Source organism: Osmerus eperlanus, chromosome 8, assembly GCF_963692335.1.
Source record: "Osmerus eperlanus chromosome 8, fOsmEpe2.1, whole genome shotgun sequence".
Classification (NCBI taxonomy): domain Eukaryota; kingdom Metazoa; phylum Chordata; class Actinopteri; order Osmeriformes; family Osmeridae; genus Osmerus; species Osmerus eperlanus.
This window is the reverse complement of record NC_085025.1, coordinates 2970276-2982741: the sequence shown is the minus strand read 5'-3', so window position 1 is coordinate 2982741 and position 12466 is coordinate 2970276. Positions and strand designations below refer to the sequence as shown.

The 12466-nt window shown below is 46.7% G+C and overlaps 3 protein-coding genes across 9 annotated transcripts in view; 1 reads left to right on the top strand and 2 right to left on the bottom strand.

Moving 5' to 3' along the window:
- ost4 (oligosaccharyltransferase complex subunit 4 (non-catalytic)) overlaps positions 1–12466 on the top strand; it is a 95985-nt gene that overhangs the window by 25458 nt on the left and 58061 nt on the right. The window lies entirely within an intron of this gene.
- Positions 697–6499, bottom strand: LOC134025101 (microtubule-associated protein RP/EB family member 3-like). 6 transcript variants are annotated; one of them, XM_062467950.1, is made up of 9 exons: positions 6380–6499; positions 4728–4794; positions 4237–4361; positions 3987–4132; positions 3716–3872; positions 3580–3624; positions 2551–2714; positions 2263–2433; positions 697–2136 (listed from the first exon to the last, which is right to left on the bottom strand). In XM_062467950.1, exons 3-9 carry the CDS (start codon positions 4355–4357, stop codon positions 2068–2070), a joined length of 873 nt encoding a protein of 290 aa, XP_062323934.1. In that variant the 5' UTR covers positions 4358–4361; positions 4728–4794; positions 6380–6499; the 3' UTR covers positions 697–2067. The 6 variants fall into 6 exon arrangements, with proteins under 6 accessions (XP_062323934.1, XP_062323937.1, XP_062323935.1 ...); XM_062467953.1 differs by having other exon boundaries at positions 2281–2433; positions 6380–6495; XM_062467951.1 differs by lacking the exon at positions 6380–6499 and adding an exon at positions 5901–6319.
- The window catches only part of dpysl5b (dihydropyrimidinase like 5b), an 8113-nt gene continuing 2674 nt past the window's right edge, over positions 7028–12466 (bottom strand). The window contains exons 2-12 of the mRNA XM_062468057.1: positions 11442–11600; positions 10733–10912; positions 10559–10631; positions 10423–10463; positions 10254–10329; positions 9755–9911; positions 9534–9675; positions 9282–9424; positions 8985–9192; positions 8655–8829; positions 7028–8534 (exon numbers count right to left, since the gene is read on the bottom strand). Coding sequence (XP_062324041.1) covers positions 8449–8534; positions 8655–8829; positions 8985–9192; positions 9282–9424; positions 9534–9675; positions 9755–9911; positions 10254–10329; positions 10423–10463; positions 10559–10631; positions 10733–10912; positions 11442–11600 — 1440 coding nt within the window. The 3' untranslated portion in view covers positions 7028–8448. The remainder of the gene's footprint in view (positions 8535–8654; positions 8830–8984; positions 9193–9281; positions 9425–9533; positions 9676–9754; positions 9912–10253; positions 10330–10422; positions 10464–10558; positions 10632–10732; positions 10913–11441; positions 11601–12466) is intronic.

Below are 12466 nucleotides of genomic sequence, written 5' to 3'. Positions count from 1 at the left end.
TTAACACCATCGATTTTGATGGTTTTGAATTCACCTCTTTAAAATTGAAATATTATTTTTTATAAATGTAAAAATATTATATGTTGGTTGGTTGGTTGGTTGGCTGGCTGGTAGGCAGGCAGACAGGCAGGCAGGCATGCAGGTAGACAGGTAGGTAGACAGGTAGGTAGACAGGTAGGCAGGTAGGTAGACAGGTAGGTAGACAGGTAGACAGGTAGACAGGTAGGTAGGTAGGTAGGTAGGTAGGTAGGTAGGTAGGTAGGTAGGCAGGCAGGTAGGTAGGCAGACAGACAGACAGTTCAATCATTAGTCAGGGTACGGCTCAATGATTGGTTACAGTCAAACAAATGTATTACAGTCTTGTGACGCCCACAGATGTCGGATTCATTTCATATTAGCCTATTGTCAAAGCTTTATATGTATTGGTTACTATCAAGATGTGAAGTTTATTTAGGCAAATATGCCAATAAAGTTATCTGTATCTTTTTTAAGCAGTGGGCTTTGTTGTGTAAAATTGTCCCATGCCCGCAGTGATTAGATGCCAATTTCCCTCTTGGTCAGCTGGCCCATTTTTTTTATTTTAAATTTTCCACGCAGTATTTATTCTTTCTCCTGCCCTCCCGAATTTTTGGCCAATAGTTTAGTTTTTAGTGTATAGTCAAATGACTTGTATGAAAAAAAACTGACTACTGCAGCTCTGATTGGGTTTGAACCCCACATTTTTATTTTGTTTCAGTAATAAAACTCCATATGATGTATGTTTATCACATGGCTGCCATGGCAACACGAGGGGTGAGAAAGGAGTGAATGACCACAAAGGGCTCGTACCTCCTCCCGTTGACCCAATTTCTGTTAAATCACCGAAATCTCACTAATCAGGGCTGTCAATCATAACAAACCACATCTCCTGTTACTAGGCAACCACTGGGGCGTTTTAACGCTGTGCAACATATCAAAACTCAATTAAATTAAATACGGCAACTCAAAATAAAAATAGCAGCTAGAAACTTCTCGACTCAATAAATACATTTTCAATTATTAGCATTATAGCCTCTGTGTAGATTTGAGTTTGCATTTGTTCCTTGTTGTAATTTAAGAGCCAGACATTGTGTTGGCCTTCACTTCTGAATAAATAAGTTTCACATTGACTCCTCTTAACAGCCAGTTTAGCCATTCAACGCAAATGCGACTCTGCAGGATAAGAATTATTTAAAAAAATAGAATTGCGTCTTTCGTCGTTTGGCCTTAGCCAGGTACTGCATGTTGGCATTCTGAATCTTCTGATCGGTTTGTTTTGCTACAGTTAGTGCAAGGAACCCACCCCAACCCCAAATCCCCAAATTCTGCAAAAACTGAAACCATAAAGAGCCAAAACATCATGCTGTCTAGTAAACAGGCTGTTGACAAGCCTTAAAAACAAACTTACTCCAGCAAACAACTTGATGAGTGCGAATGTGGTGTTGCTGTGTCAGAATGGAGTGAACTCACTCACTGATGCACTCTCAGCAGAGCGTGTATTGCCTCTGAGTGTGCATGAATGTAGTGTATGATATGTATATTCACATGTATGCAGGACATGTTCTCAGAATGTACGCAGCGGAGGTGTGCATGTGAACACGTGTGAACACGTGTAAGCAGGTATCAGTGTGACTGGAGGAGGAGTGACATGTCTTTGCAGATAGGTGGCGCTCTTGGTTTTCGGCTCCAAGTGGTGTGAAGCCCTGTACTCAGTTACATTGACCTCACAGGGCGAACCACACTCATGCAAACTAACATGCCCCTTAGTTCGCCTCAACTGGCTAGCACCGTGACACAGATAGCTACCCCCTCTTACATTAGAATGCAGTGTAGCCACACAGGGCTGACATGGTCCAGACAGGTCTAGGGTTAGCATCTTACACTAGCACACCGCACTGTACAACATTGTCAGAATGTAGTGCATAAGGACTACGGCATAGGGGAAAGGGGAAGGGGTGTACATAAAAAGAGGGGTGTGTGAGAACAGTGAATGGGTGAGTCAGAGAGAGAGATGGAGTGGTAGAGGGAGAGCTGCAGACATCAGGCTGCTCAGTACTCCTCCGGATCCCCCTTTGGTGAGTCCACAACGTCCTCATCCTCTGGCGGAGCAAAGCCGTCCTGACAAACGCAACACAGGTTTGTGTTGTTAGGCATGCACAATGTATGTGTGCGTGTGTATGTATGTGTGTGTGTGCCTGCGTGTATGTGTGTGTGTGTCTGTGTGTATTTGTGTATGAACTATACCTCTTTGTTTGTCAATACCTCTGTAGCGTAGAGTATATCCATGATCTTGCTGAGTGTAGTGCTGTTTTCATTCTCATGCTCCTGACAGATCAGCTCGATGTCCCGGAGTTTGCTGAAGTAGAAATCTCTCTCCTTCTCCAGACCGTCCACAGTCAGCTTCAGGTCCAGCAGCTGCAGACACAGAGGAAGAAGAGATCAGGGGGTAGAAGGGTCACCATGTGTGTTTCTGGAACACAGCGTGCGTGGATGTGTGTGTATGTGTGAGTGTGTGTGTGTGAGGTAGGCTACCTGTTGGTTGAGTTCTATGATCTCGGCGTCTCCTCCATTGCGGATGGGCACTGCCCTCTTGATGGGGACATTGTTGACCTGCCGTGGGACGGTGGGGACATTGTTGATCTGCCGTGGGGGGTTGGGGACAGGCTTGTTTGCAGTGGGAGATGTCCTCTGAGGACCTGGAGATTCAGCAACCAGCAGTCCAAAAGTATCAGCGTGATTCTGGCATGATATGTTCTGAAATCCAGGTCACACTGTAAACTAAACCTAAAACAACTTTTATCTCAGTCTGGAATGAATGAATGACCAAAAATAAGAAAAAGTATCTCTTTGGATGCACATACAGTGGATAGGTATACTTCATTTGACAGACAATGCTATGCTTACTAAATTCAAGTCCAGTAATATGTATTGGTGCTCCCCCTTATGCCAGTAGATGGAATTAAAATGAGAGTAGAACATTTTTATTATCTAGCCAGTCAGTGTTGTAGTCCATAACTAAGCAACTTAACTTATCAACATGGGTGTAATAGGCCATGCCCAAGAGTATGGCTTGAAAGACTAGCCCAACCCTCATCTAACCAGCAAATAGCAAACTAGGTCATTCAAAACAATGTCAAATTGCCTTCATGCTAACAATGAGGCCAAATGTATGGTACAGTGTACAAAACAAATACAAAAAACAAAACAAAGCATGAACCTGTTGAATGTTCAACCTAATCCAGTACAGTCTCACACAAGACTGAGGTGAGTCTGGAGGGAGTTCAGGATGGGATGCCAACAAAACAAAACAAACGTTCCAGCAAAACAAGAGTCAAAGTATTGCTGTTGGATTTCCAAAGACATACTGCAGCATGACTACTGAGGATGACTGAGTCGTCCCCCCCCCCCCCCCCCCCCAGAGAAGCAGCACTGACAGGAAGGAGGGGAGGACACACACTAGAGAAGTAGTTAACACACACATATTTCAGCTGTAGGGCAAAACACACACTCTGCAGTTATGGTGCAAAACACACACGCACAAACACAGACTTCAGTTGTTACCTGGGGGGCGGGAATGTCGTTTAGGTTTGTGGGAAATGAGTTCACCTGGGTTAGGGGGGAGTGGCACACTGGAGTAAGAGCAATGCAACGCAAGGTGTGTTTGCGTGCGTGTGTTTGTGTGTTTGTGTGTGTGTACCTGGGTTGGGTGACGGGGTCCCCTCCTGGCCTTGTCTTGTTTGTTGAGGGTCATACTCTTTTCCATCATAGTTGGCATCGAAAAACTTTTTAAACCACTGAATAAACTCAAAGTTATCCTGAAACTTTCCCTTCACCAGTCTCTCCACTGGAATGATCTGAGGGAGACACAGAAACAGACAGAAAGAAAGAGTGACAAAGAGTTAGAAAGTGAAAAAGAGACAGAAAATACACTGACAAAAGTGTGTGTGTGTGTGTGCGCGCGCTGTCACCTTGTCAATAGTCATTCTCTTGAATGAAGCCTGCAGAACTTTGAAGTTGTGGATGAACTCGTGTTCCAGACGGGCCTGAAATTTCACCTTCTTCAGTAGTATGCATCCAGGAAACAACATGTCCATGAACTGGCAGTATGCAGCACCTACACACAAACACACACACACAGAATAAAAGGCAATAGTGTAATACAAAAGTAATGTATCGCACAACACAAAAGGTGTGTGTCTGTGTATGTGCGTGAGTTACCTGAGCAGAGCTGTTCTATCTTGGTGTAGGTGAGCTGTAGAGAGTCGTTCACCCAGGCCAGCATGTCATGCCTACTCATGTTCTCTATGGTCATCGAGGTGGAATAAACATTCACTGCCATCCTCCTGCCACACACACACACACAAAAGACATAATACACACAGTAAGTTCGCTTAACTATTATACAGGGTTGCCATCAGATGGCTAAACTATAAGACCACTGGTCGCATTTAGAGGGACATGGCTCTATGCGTGGTGTGCTCAGAGTGTGGGAGTGATTGACAGATCACCCTGCTCTCCATGTGAGATTCACAATAATCCCATTACAACCACCTTACAGACGTACACTAGGACACACACACGGTTTAGAATACACTGTTACGTATTCCATGTAAGGCATCAGCAATTAAGAAGACATGAGAGTTCTAGAAGCAGCACCACCAACACCCCCCCCCCCCCCACACACACACACACACACTCTTCTCCCCCACCTGTTACTGGTATTTGTTCAAGTTATCTGTTTGAATGTAGCAGTGCTGGCTCTCTGGATACACAGGCCTACAGAAAAGAGATAAGCAAAACAATCACTTTGCCTGTTATTACCACACAATGAATGATTACCCTGCTACTAATCTGATGATCTAATCCCCTTCCAGGTAAACATGTCTAAACACATCATAGTTTTAACAGTGATCACAAGATGCACTAATGCTGCACCAACGAGGCCTCCGCATTTGTACGGCCGGCCAAATATGGACCTCTGCCACAGGACGGTTCTACATCATTCCTAGACAGGAGAGAGGGATGCAACAATATGTGGAAATATTGGGAGTGGAAAACTCACTATGACAAACACCTACAGGAAGCCCTGACTATAACACACATACACACACCAGGAAAATCCAACATGCACAATTAGCCTGCTATCCACTAGCTTTGCAAGCAGCAAAAATAGTAGGAAGCTGGCTAATATTCGTATTTTAGCTGCACCTAGGAGGGCTTTGTGGTGTCCGAGTACAGACTAACCCGCGATTATAATAAGATTCCAACAAGTTTATATAAAAACAAGTACTTTCAGATGTGAACAAATATAACGAGGATAAGCCTGTTTTTGAGTGTGTGTGAGTGTGAGTGTGAGTGTGTGTGTGTGTGTGTGTGTGTGTGTGTGTGTGTGTGTGTGTGTGTGTGTGTGTGTGTGTGTGTGTGTGTGTGTGTGTGTGTGCGTGCGTGTGTTAGTGTGAAACCCTAAACCGGGACAATCCGAATGAGCGCAGCTCAATGATGATGACCGTCTCTTTCTATCTCGAGAACATTCTACGCATTCTTTAAACATTGCATCAACTCAGACTGGCTGTTGCCAGTATCTGTGTCCATCTTTGTGATACAAAATACAGTATTAGGTTGTTTGAATTCCAGTTCTTGATATGAAAACGGGGCTACTGTTAGTCGCCTACTGCTTTCAAGTGACAGGTGTGACTTGGTGGTTTGTCTTTTCCAGAGCCATAGAGACAAAACACAGTCATAACATTTATCTCTAATCTTTCCTGTGGCGAAGATTAAAACTCCCACCCAACCTGACATAATCACCTACCATCTATCATAAATACAAGCAGCCGAGGTACTTACTCTTGACTGTATCATTAAAGACATATTCAGCCGTTTACCTGAGGTAGGCTACTGGATTCTGTTTGTTAACGGGATGAAATGCACGGGTTAACTCAGAGACTGTTTAGTGCGTAGCCAGGGTGCTGTAGAATTAAAGCTGCGTCGGTAACGCGCTCGCTAGCAAGCTAACGTTAGCAACGACAAACTAGGCCTAGTGTTACAACTGCGTATTATATTAGTTTTAGAGACGAGAAACCATTTAAACCAAAACAAATGAACTGGGCACCTAGTTGATTTCAGTGATGCTGTCAAACTGAGGTACAGTTTAGTCTGCCGTACCCCCTCTGGAGGCATCGTTTAATATCACACATGATACAAGCACAAAATATCCAAACTGCGTCTGACTGGCATGCCATATGGCTTTGTGGCAACAAGAAGTATATATGATTATCGTTTACCACAAAAAAAAATCGCCCTTTTAAGTAACGGTTACTATCATTCATTTGTTCATTCGAGTTCAAGTTAAGTGACTACTCACTGTCGTTAAAGTGCTGTCCTGTTATCCTCTGTGTGTCGCTGCTGATGAGTGCGTCGCCTGATACTATCGGTTGCTAAAGCCAGCCTGTTCTCTCTGGCTGTCCGGGTTGCCAGGTTTTTGTAGCACTATCCCCCTAAAGAGTAGCTACGCAGTCTATTCAATACCCAACATATGGCTGATTTGTGTGCTAGCTTGTTAGACTAATTTCTACAATTGCTCCTATAAACCCCATACCAAATAACTGCATGACTATTGGGCTATTTCTCATTGAATTTAAATATGTGCACCCATTACATTTATATCAGAGGCCAGTGTCCTGTTTTTACACTTTTACAATCTTTTCTGAGCTTTCACACAAAACCCCAACCCTTAATATATTTTCAGAGCTTAACCGCATCTGGTTTCTGCTGTCAATGGTCAGATCCAGCCCTTTCAAAACCATTACCAGTGCCTTTAGGCCCCTTTAAACAATGTTTCACTGGGTCCTTCACTTGATCAGTGATGGTCATGTAATCCCAAGCCCTGACTCATTCTCGATATAACACTGTTGTCATATCAACGGTCAAACTTTTCATGCTCTGCTTCTGTAACATCGTGTTTGAATGCAGCATTAATAAAAGTACAAAGTTAAGGGACATGATGAACAACTGTGTTTTTTCAGGCTTTAATTCTTCAATCATCCGTATGTTAAGAAACAAGCAGCCACGTACAGATTCAATAGGTTCACTGTCCAACACAACTCTACATGGACACACAGTCATTTACCAGTAACAGTGCCTTCAAAACAACGGAACCATCCAACAATAAAAAGATTAAAGGTTGCAACGATAAAAAAAATAATGATAAAAAAACAGCACCGGTTGATATACCTGCACGGAAGTGTGGCATAGGTGATTCGTGTTGGCACAAATGCTCCATCAGTTTAAAAAACAATACATTCTAAATACACAAGGACACATGATGGATAAATATAACACTGTTGGTCAGCAATGAAACACATCAATAGACGCGGTGAAAGGACTAATAGTGAAAGGGTGGAATCATTAGTGTTTGTGAGACAGTGCAGCTCAATCTTTCTTGCCGGGCGGAGAAAATTCTCAGGGCGTCCCTTTTAACTATCATTACACTACCAACTGACCCTTAATGGACTTGTCCTTTATCCCTCGTATTCCTTCTTCCACCCTTGCATTATCCCTTCGTTCTTTCCTAATCAGGTGTGGGCAGGGCTGGGCTGTGTCAGGTTGGGGCTGAGTCTTGGAGCAGTAGTGTTCAGTTATCTGGGAGTGGCTGTGGAGGTAGGGAGATCAGCTTTCCCCTAACCTAAGACCCCACCATCTGTTGTCAGAGTGTTTAGGCAGTTGGATTTCATCACCACACAGCACGGTTTGTGATGATATAACACCACTTTTAAAAGCAAGTCGTACATACCAGGAAACCAGCCACAGGGGTGGGGACATCACAGACAGAAACTAGGGTTTTCCATGGAAACAAGGAGAAGCAAATTGTACTAACTAATCTAAAGCGATGATGTGTCTGTGATTATGCATTGTGCACCAATGTGTGCTTGTGTGTGTGCGTGTGTAAGTGTGTGTGTTAATGTGCGTTTAAAAGGGGATATAGATATTTTACTGGATTCGGTTTCTACCATTGTTTATCTATTCCAGTCAACACCAATTCGATCAACACATCAAAAACTGTACTGGTTTTATCCGGTCACAGAAGTTGCTTTAGGTAAATATCAGACAATGAGCAGCACTTAAGTTGATTACATTTTGTAAGATCATATCAGTTTAGGTTAAACATCACCTGTTAATTAACTCATTCTACTCTCTTATAAACCATCTCTATCACTCAGTTTTAAGTCACTCCAATTAAGATTCATAGATATCACAAATTACTCATTGTGAATTAGATTTGTCAACAAGACGTAACAGTGCTTACTAGTGGATTTATTTTCCCCTCTTAGTCTAACCCTGTGGTAGAAAATCAGTGCAGTTTTTCTGGTTGCTCAGAAATGTACAAAAACTTCGGCCCCAAGGCTCGGACAACTGGCATTCCAGCGTCCATGGTTACCAGATGCCACTGGATCGTCCGCCAGGTGGGGCAAGGATGCGGGCTGAGGACCTCTTGGGGATATGGTCGTCCACTTGGGAGCCTGAGTGAAAACACAGCAAACATGAGTCATACCCTGATAACTCATGTCTGATACAATCATACAAGCTGCACCCACCCACCAACCCACCCACACACACACACACCCCACACACACACACACCTGAGAGGCTGAAGGAGGACTCGTGCAGATCTCGCACCCCCGCGTGTCGGGCGCAGGGCTTAGTCACGTCTCCGTCTCCATCTATGATTGGCCCCAGCTCCTTCTTACTGACACTGGCTACCTTGGCAATGTCACCAGAGTAGGGGTCCCGGTCAATCCCCTTCAAAGCCTGGCTCTGAGTCACAGAGGATAAAAGAGAGAACATGAGTGGGAGAGGAAACACAACTGTGTGTGTTTGTGTGTGTGTGTGTGTGTGTGTGTGCGTGTGTGTGAGTGAGTGAGTGTGTGTGTGTGTGTGAGTGTGTGTGAGTGTGTGTATCTTGGCCCTACCTTCTCTCGCTGAACCATCTTCTTGTAGAGGTAGTCAGGGAATGTGCGGAGGGGGTAGAACTTTCCAGAACCCTCTGCACACATGAACACCCCGTTCTCACACACCAGGCGACCACGGCTGATGGTTACCAGAGGAACGCCATGACAACGCAGACCCTCGTACAGGTTGAAGTCTCCACCCTGGACCTGTGTGCTCACTGAGATGGTCCTGCAGAGGAAAGGGTTTGTGCTATGAGCATGTGTGTGTGTGGGTAGGTGGGTGAGTGTGTGAGTGTGTGTGTGTGTGGGCGAGTGTACCTTGTCGCGTCGGGGTCCCAGACGACCACGTCAGCGTCAGCCCCTGGGATGATGCGGCCCTTGCGGGGGTACAGGTTGTAGATCTTGGCAGCGTTTGAGCTCGTCACAGCAACAAACCTGTTCTCATCCATTTTACCTGCAACCTGAGGATCAGACCCAACAAACATTTACACAGATCCAACAAGCATATACAGGGTGTATATCTGGGATGTGTGTCAGTCTGTGTGTGTGTTTGTGTGTGTGTGTACCTACCACTCCTCTCTCCCACATGACACTCATCCTGTCCTGTACCCCTGCCACTCCGTGGGGTATCTTGGTGAAGTCCTCTTTCCCCAGCGCTCTCTGTTTGGTGCTGAAGGGACGGTGCTCGGACGCCACCACGCTCACGGTGTCACTGCAGGACAGACGCATCATCAACACGAGCCGCGCCGTCCAACAACAGCGTGGTGTCCGGCGCGTGTGCGTGGACGTACTTGCCCAGTAACCCCATGAGGTAGTTGGGTGTGTTGGGGTCGAGGCGGAGGGGCGGAGCCATGACGTGGGCAGCAGCGTGGGCCCAGTCCTGGTGGTAATACTGCATCCCATTCAGCACTGCATGGGCCACCGTGGTTTCAGCATGGACCACCTTACCTGGGGGAGGAACAGGGGGACGGGGAGGGGCGGCGAGGAAGAGGGGAGAGTGGAAGGGAAAGGGGATGGAGATGGGGCGGGGTGGGTGGGTGGGGGAGAGGGGCGGGGATGGAGAGGGGCGGGGCGGGTGGGGGAGAGGGGCGGGGATGGAGAGGGGCGGGGCGGGTGGGGGAGAGGGGCGGGGATGGAGATGGGGCGGGGATGGAGAGGGGCGGGGCGGGGTGGGTGGGGGAGAGGGGCGCGGATGGAGAGGGGTGGGGCGGAGTGGCAGAGAGGATTTATCACACCTGATATACGCAATGTGTCAGCAGCTTTAGGGAATCTTCTCGAGTGCCAACTCACCCTGCATCTTGGAAGCAGAGATCATGTCCCCAGCTGACATACTGGATACATTCACCAGATAGATTGGGCAGTGGGCCTGGAAACACAGACACACACACACACACACTGTTATCGATCGTCATCCAAACACACACAGACAAACACACAGTCTAGGCAAGCACAAACTCACCCTGTTGGCGATGGTGATGGCACGGTGAGTAGCCTCCGCCTCTAACTGAAGAGAAGAGAGACGAGGACATGAAGGAAACAGAACACACACACAGAAGCATGGGCTCAGAGTGATCTCACACCATCAGGTGCCACACTTGCCTCCTCTGGACGGCTGATCTCAATGCCCTCTGGTCCACTGATGCCCAGATCCAGGGCTTCTCTGGCTCCCTGAGAACACACACACACAGACAGACAGACAGACAGACACACAGGTGAAGCTCTCCACACGTGCAGCTCGTTCAGGCCTTGGTGTGTCACTGTGTGCGTACCTCAGCCACCAGTTCTCCGTTCTCCGCGTGGACGCGTGCGATGGCCCCGATGTCCTTGCAGGTCTGGAGAGACTGGTACAGCTCCGAGTCCCTCAGCATCAGGGTGTCCCTGTAGGCCATGAACATCTGGAAGGAGTTGACCCCGCGCTCGCGGACCAGGGCCTCCATCTCCGAACGCACCTGGTAGGAAGTAAGGTCAGGGTCAAAGGTCACAGTAAGTTATGTTACAAAACATTGTAACATGACACTGTCTGACTCATCCTGGAAAGTGGGTTAATGAGGGGGAGAGAGGAAGTGTGTGTGTGTTTTGTGGGGCATGAAATGAGCTGGCGAGCTCCCAGCTGGCATTCACATTCCGCTCCCATTGGTCAATATCACAACCTCTTCTTCCAAACACAAACGTAGGTAAATCAGACATGGTCTTTACATGCATACATGTAACAATGTATTCATTTAGATTTTTTCATCAATTATCAACGTATTTGACATGCACCAGAGGCAATGTTAGCCTTTACTTATAGCTGCAAACAAAGACAATATACCAAATATCAGCCGGAACTGAATGACTCACGATGACTATAGAGTCTGGATTGTGTGTGTGTGTGTGTCTTTCTCCAGCTCCAGGATAATCCAATCTAGGTCACATTGTGTGTTATCTCCAGCGGGTCTGAACCTGAGGGTTTGAACCATGTGTGTCTGTGAACAGTACCTTGGTGCCCCACCAGGTCACGCCCACATGCAGGGCGTAGTCACAGCAGGCCTTGGCGTCGGCCAGGGAGCGGCACTTCTCGTAGGCGTCCAGCAGGGAGCAGTCACGCTCAGGCAACACCATGGACACCACCATAGTGGTGCCACCCATCAGAGCAGCCTGGGAGGGAGGGAGGGAGGGAGGGAGGGAGGGAGGGAGGGAGGGAGGGAGGGAGGGAGGGAGGGAGGGAGGGAGGGAGGGAGGGAGGGAGGGAGGGAGGGAGGGAGGGAGGGAGGGAGGGAGGGAGGGAGGGAGGGAGGGAGGAGGGGAGGGAGGGAAAGCAAGGAACAAAGACAGAGAGAAAGACAGGAAGAGAGAGAAGTCAAGAGACAGAAAGAATGAGAGAGCAAAAATGAGAGAGAGAGGGGGGGGATCATAATCATTAAATAGATGTATGGAACACACTGCTTGTGAGTCTCTATCGATTGTGGGTGGAAGACCGTGTGAGACAGTGCTGAGTCAGATGTATTCATCATCCCACCCAGTCACACCCAGAAAGGTTCCATCACATACTGAAAGACACGCCCACACAGGCCCATTCACACACACACACACACACTGCAGTGTTTCCCACAGAATGGGATCATATTTGTGGCGGCAGGGGCGTGGGCCAGACGTTGTAAAAATTCTGGGCTCAGCCCAAACCTATGTCCTAGTATCGGTTAGATGTGAGTGGAGATAGGGACAAAAATTTGAGCCTGAATAATTAAAGACAATTTTGCTAAATTCAGATTGCAATCAGAATTTTATGGGCTTTATTTTTGCGGCCAAAAAATGTTGTCCTCCAATTTTTGGGATATACAGTATATATATATATATAAAATACAAAAAAGATTATTTCTGTCATTTTAGGTCATTATCCCGCTGATGTCATTGACCCCTCATTTTTATGATCATTTTTTTTTTTTTTTACGATATAAAAAGGGGTTAGTGTATGCTTGCGATTGGGTCGGGGCGAGTATCGATTGGGGGCCTCGATACTGCGG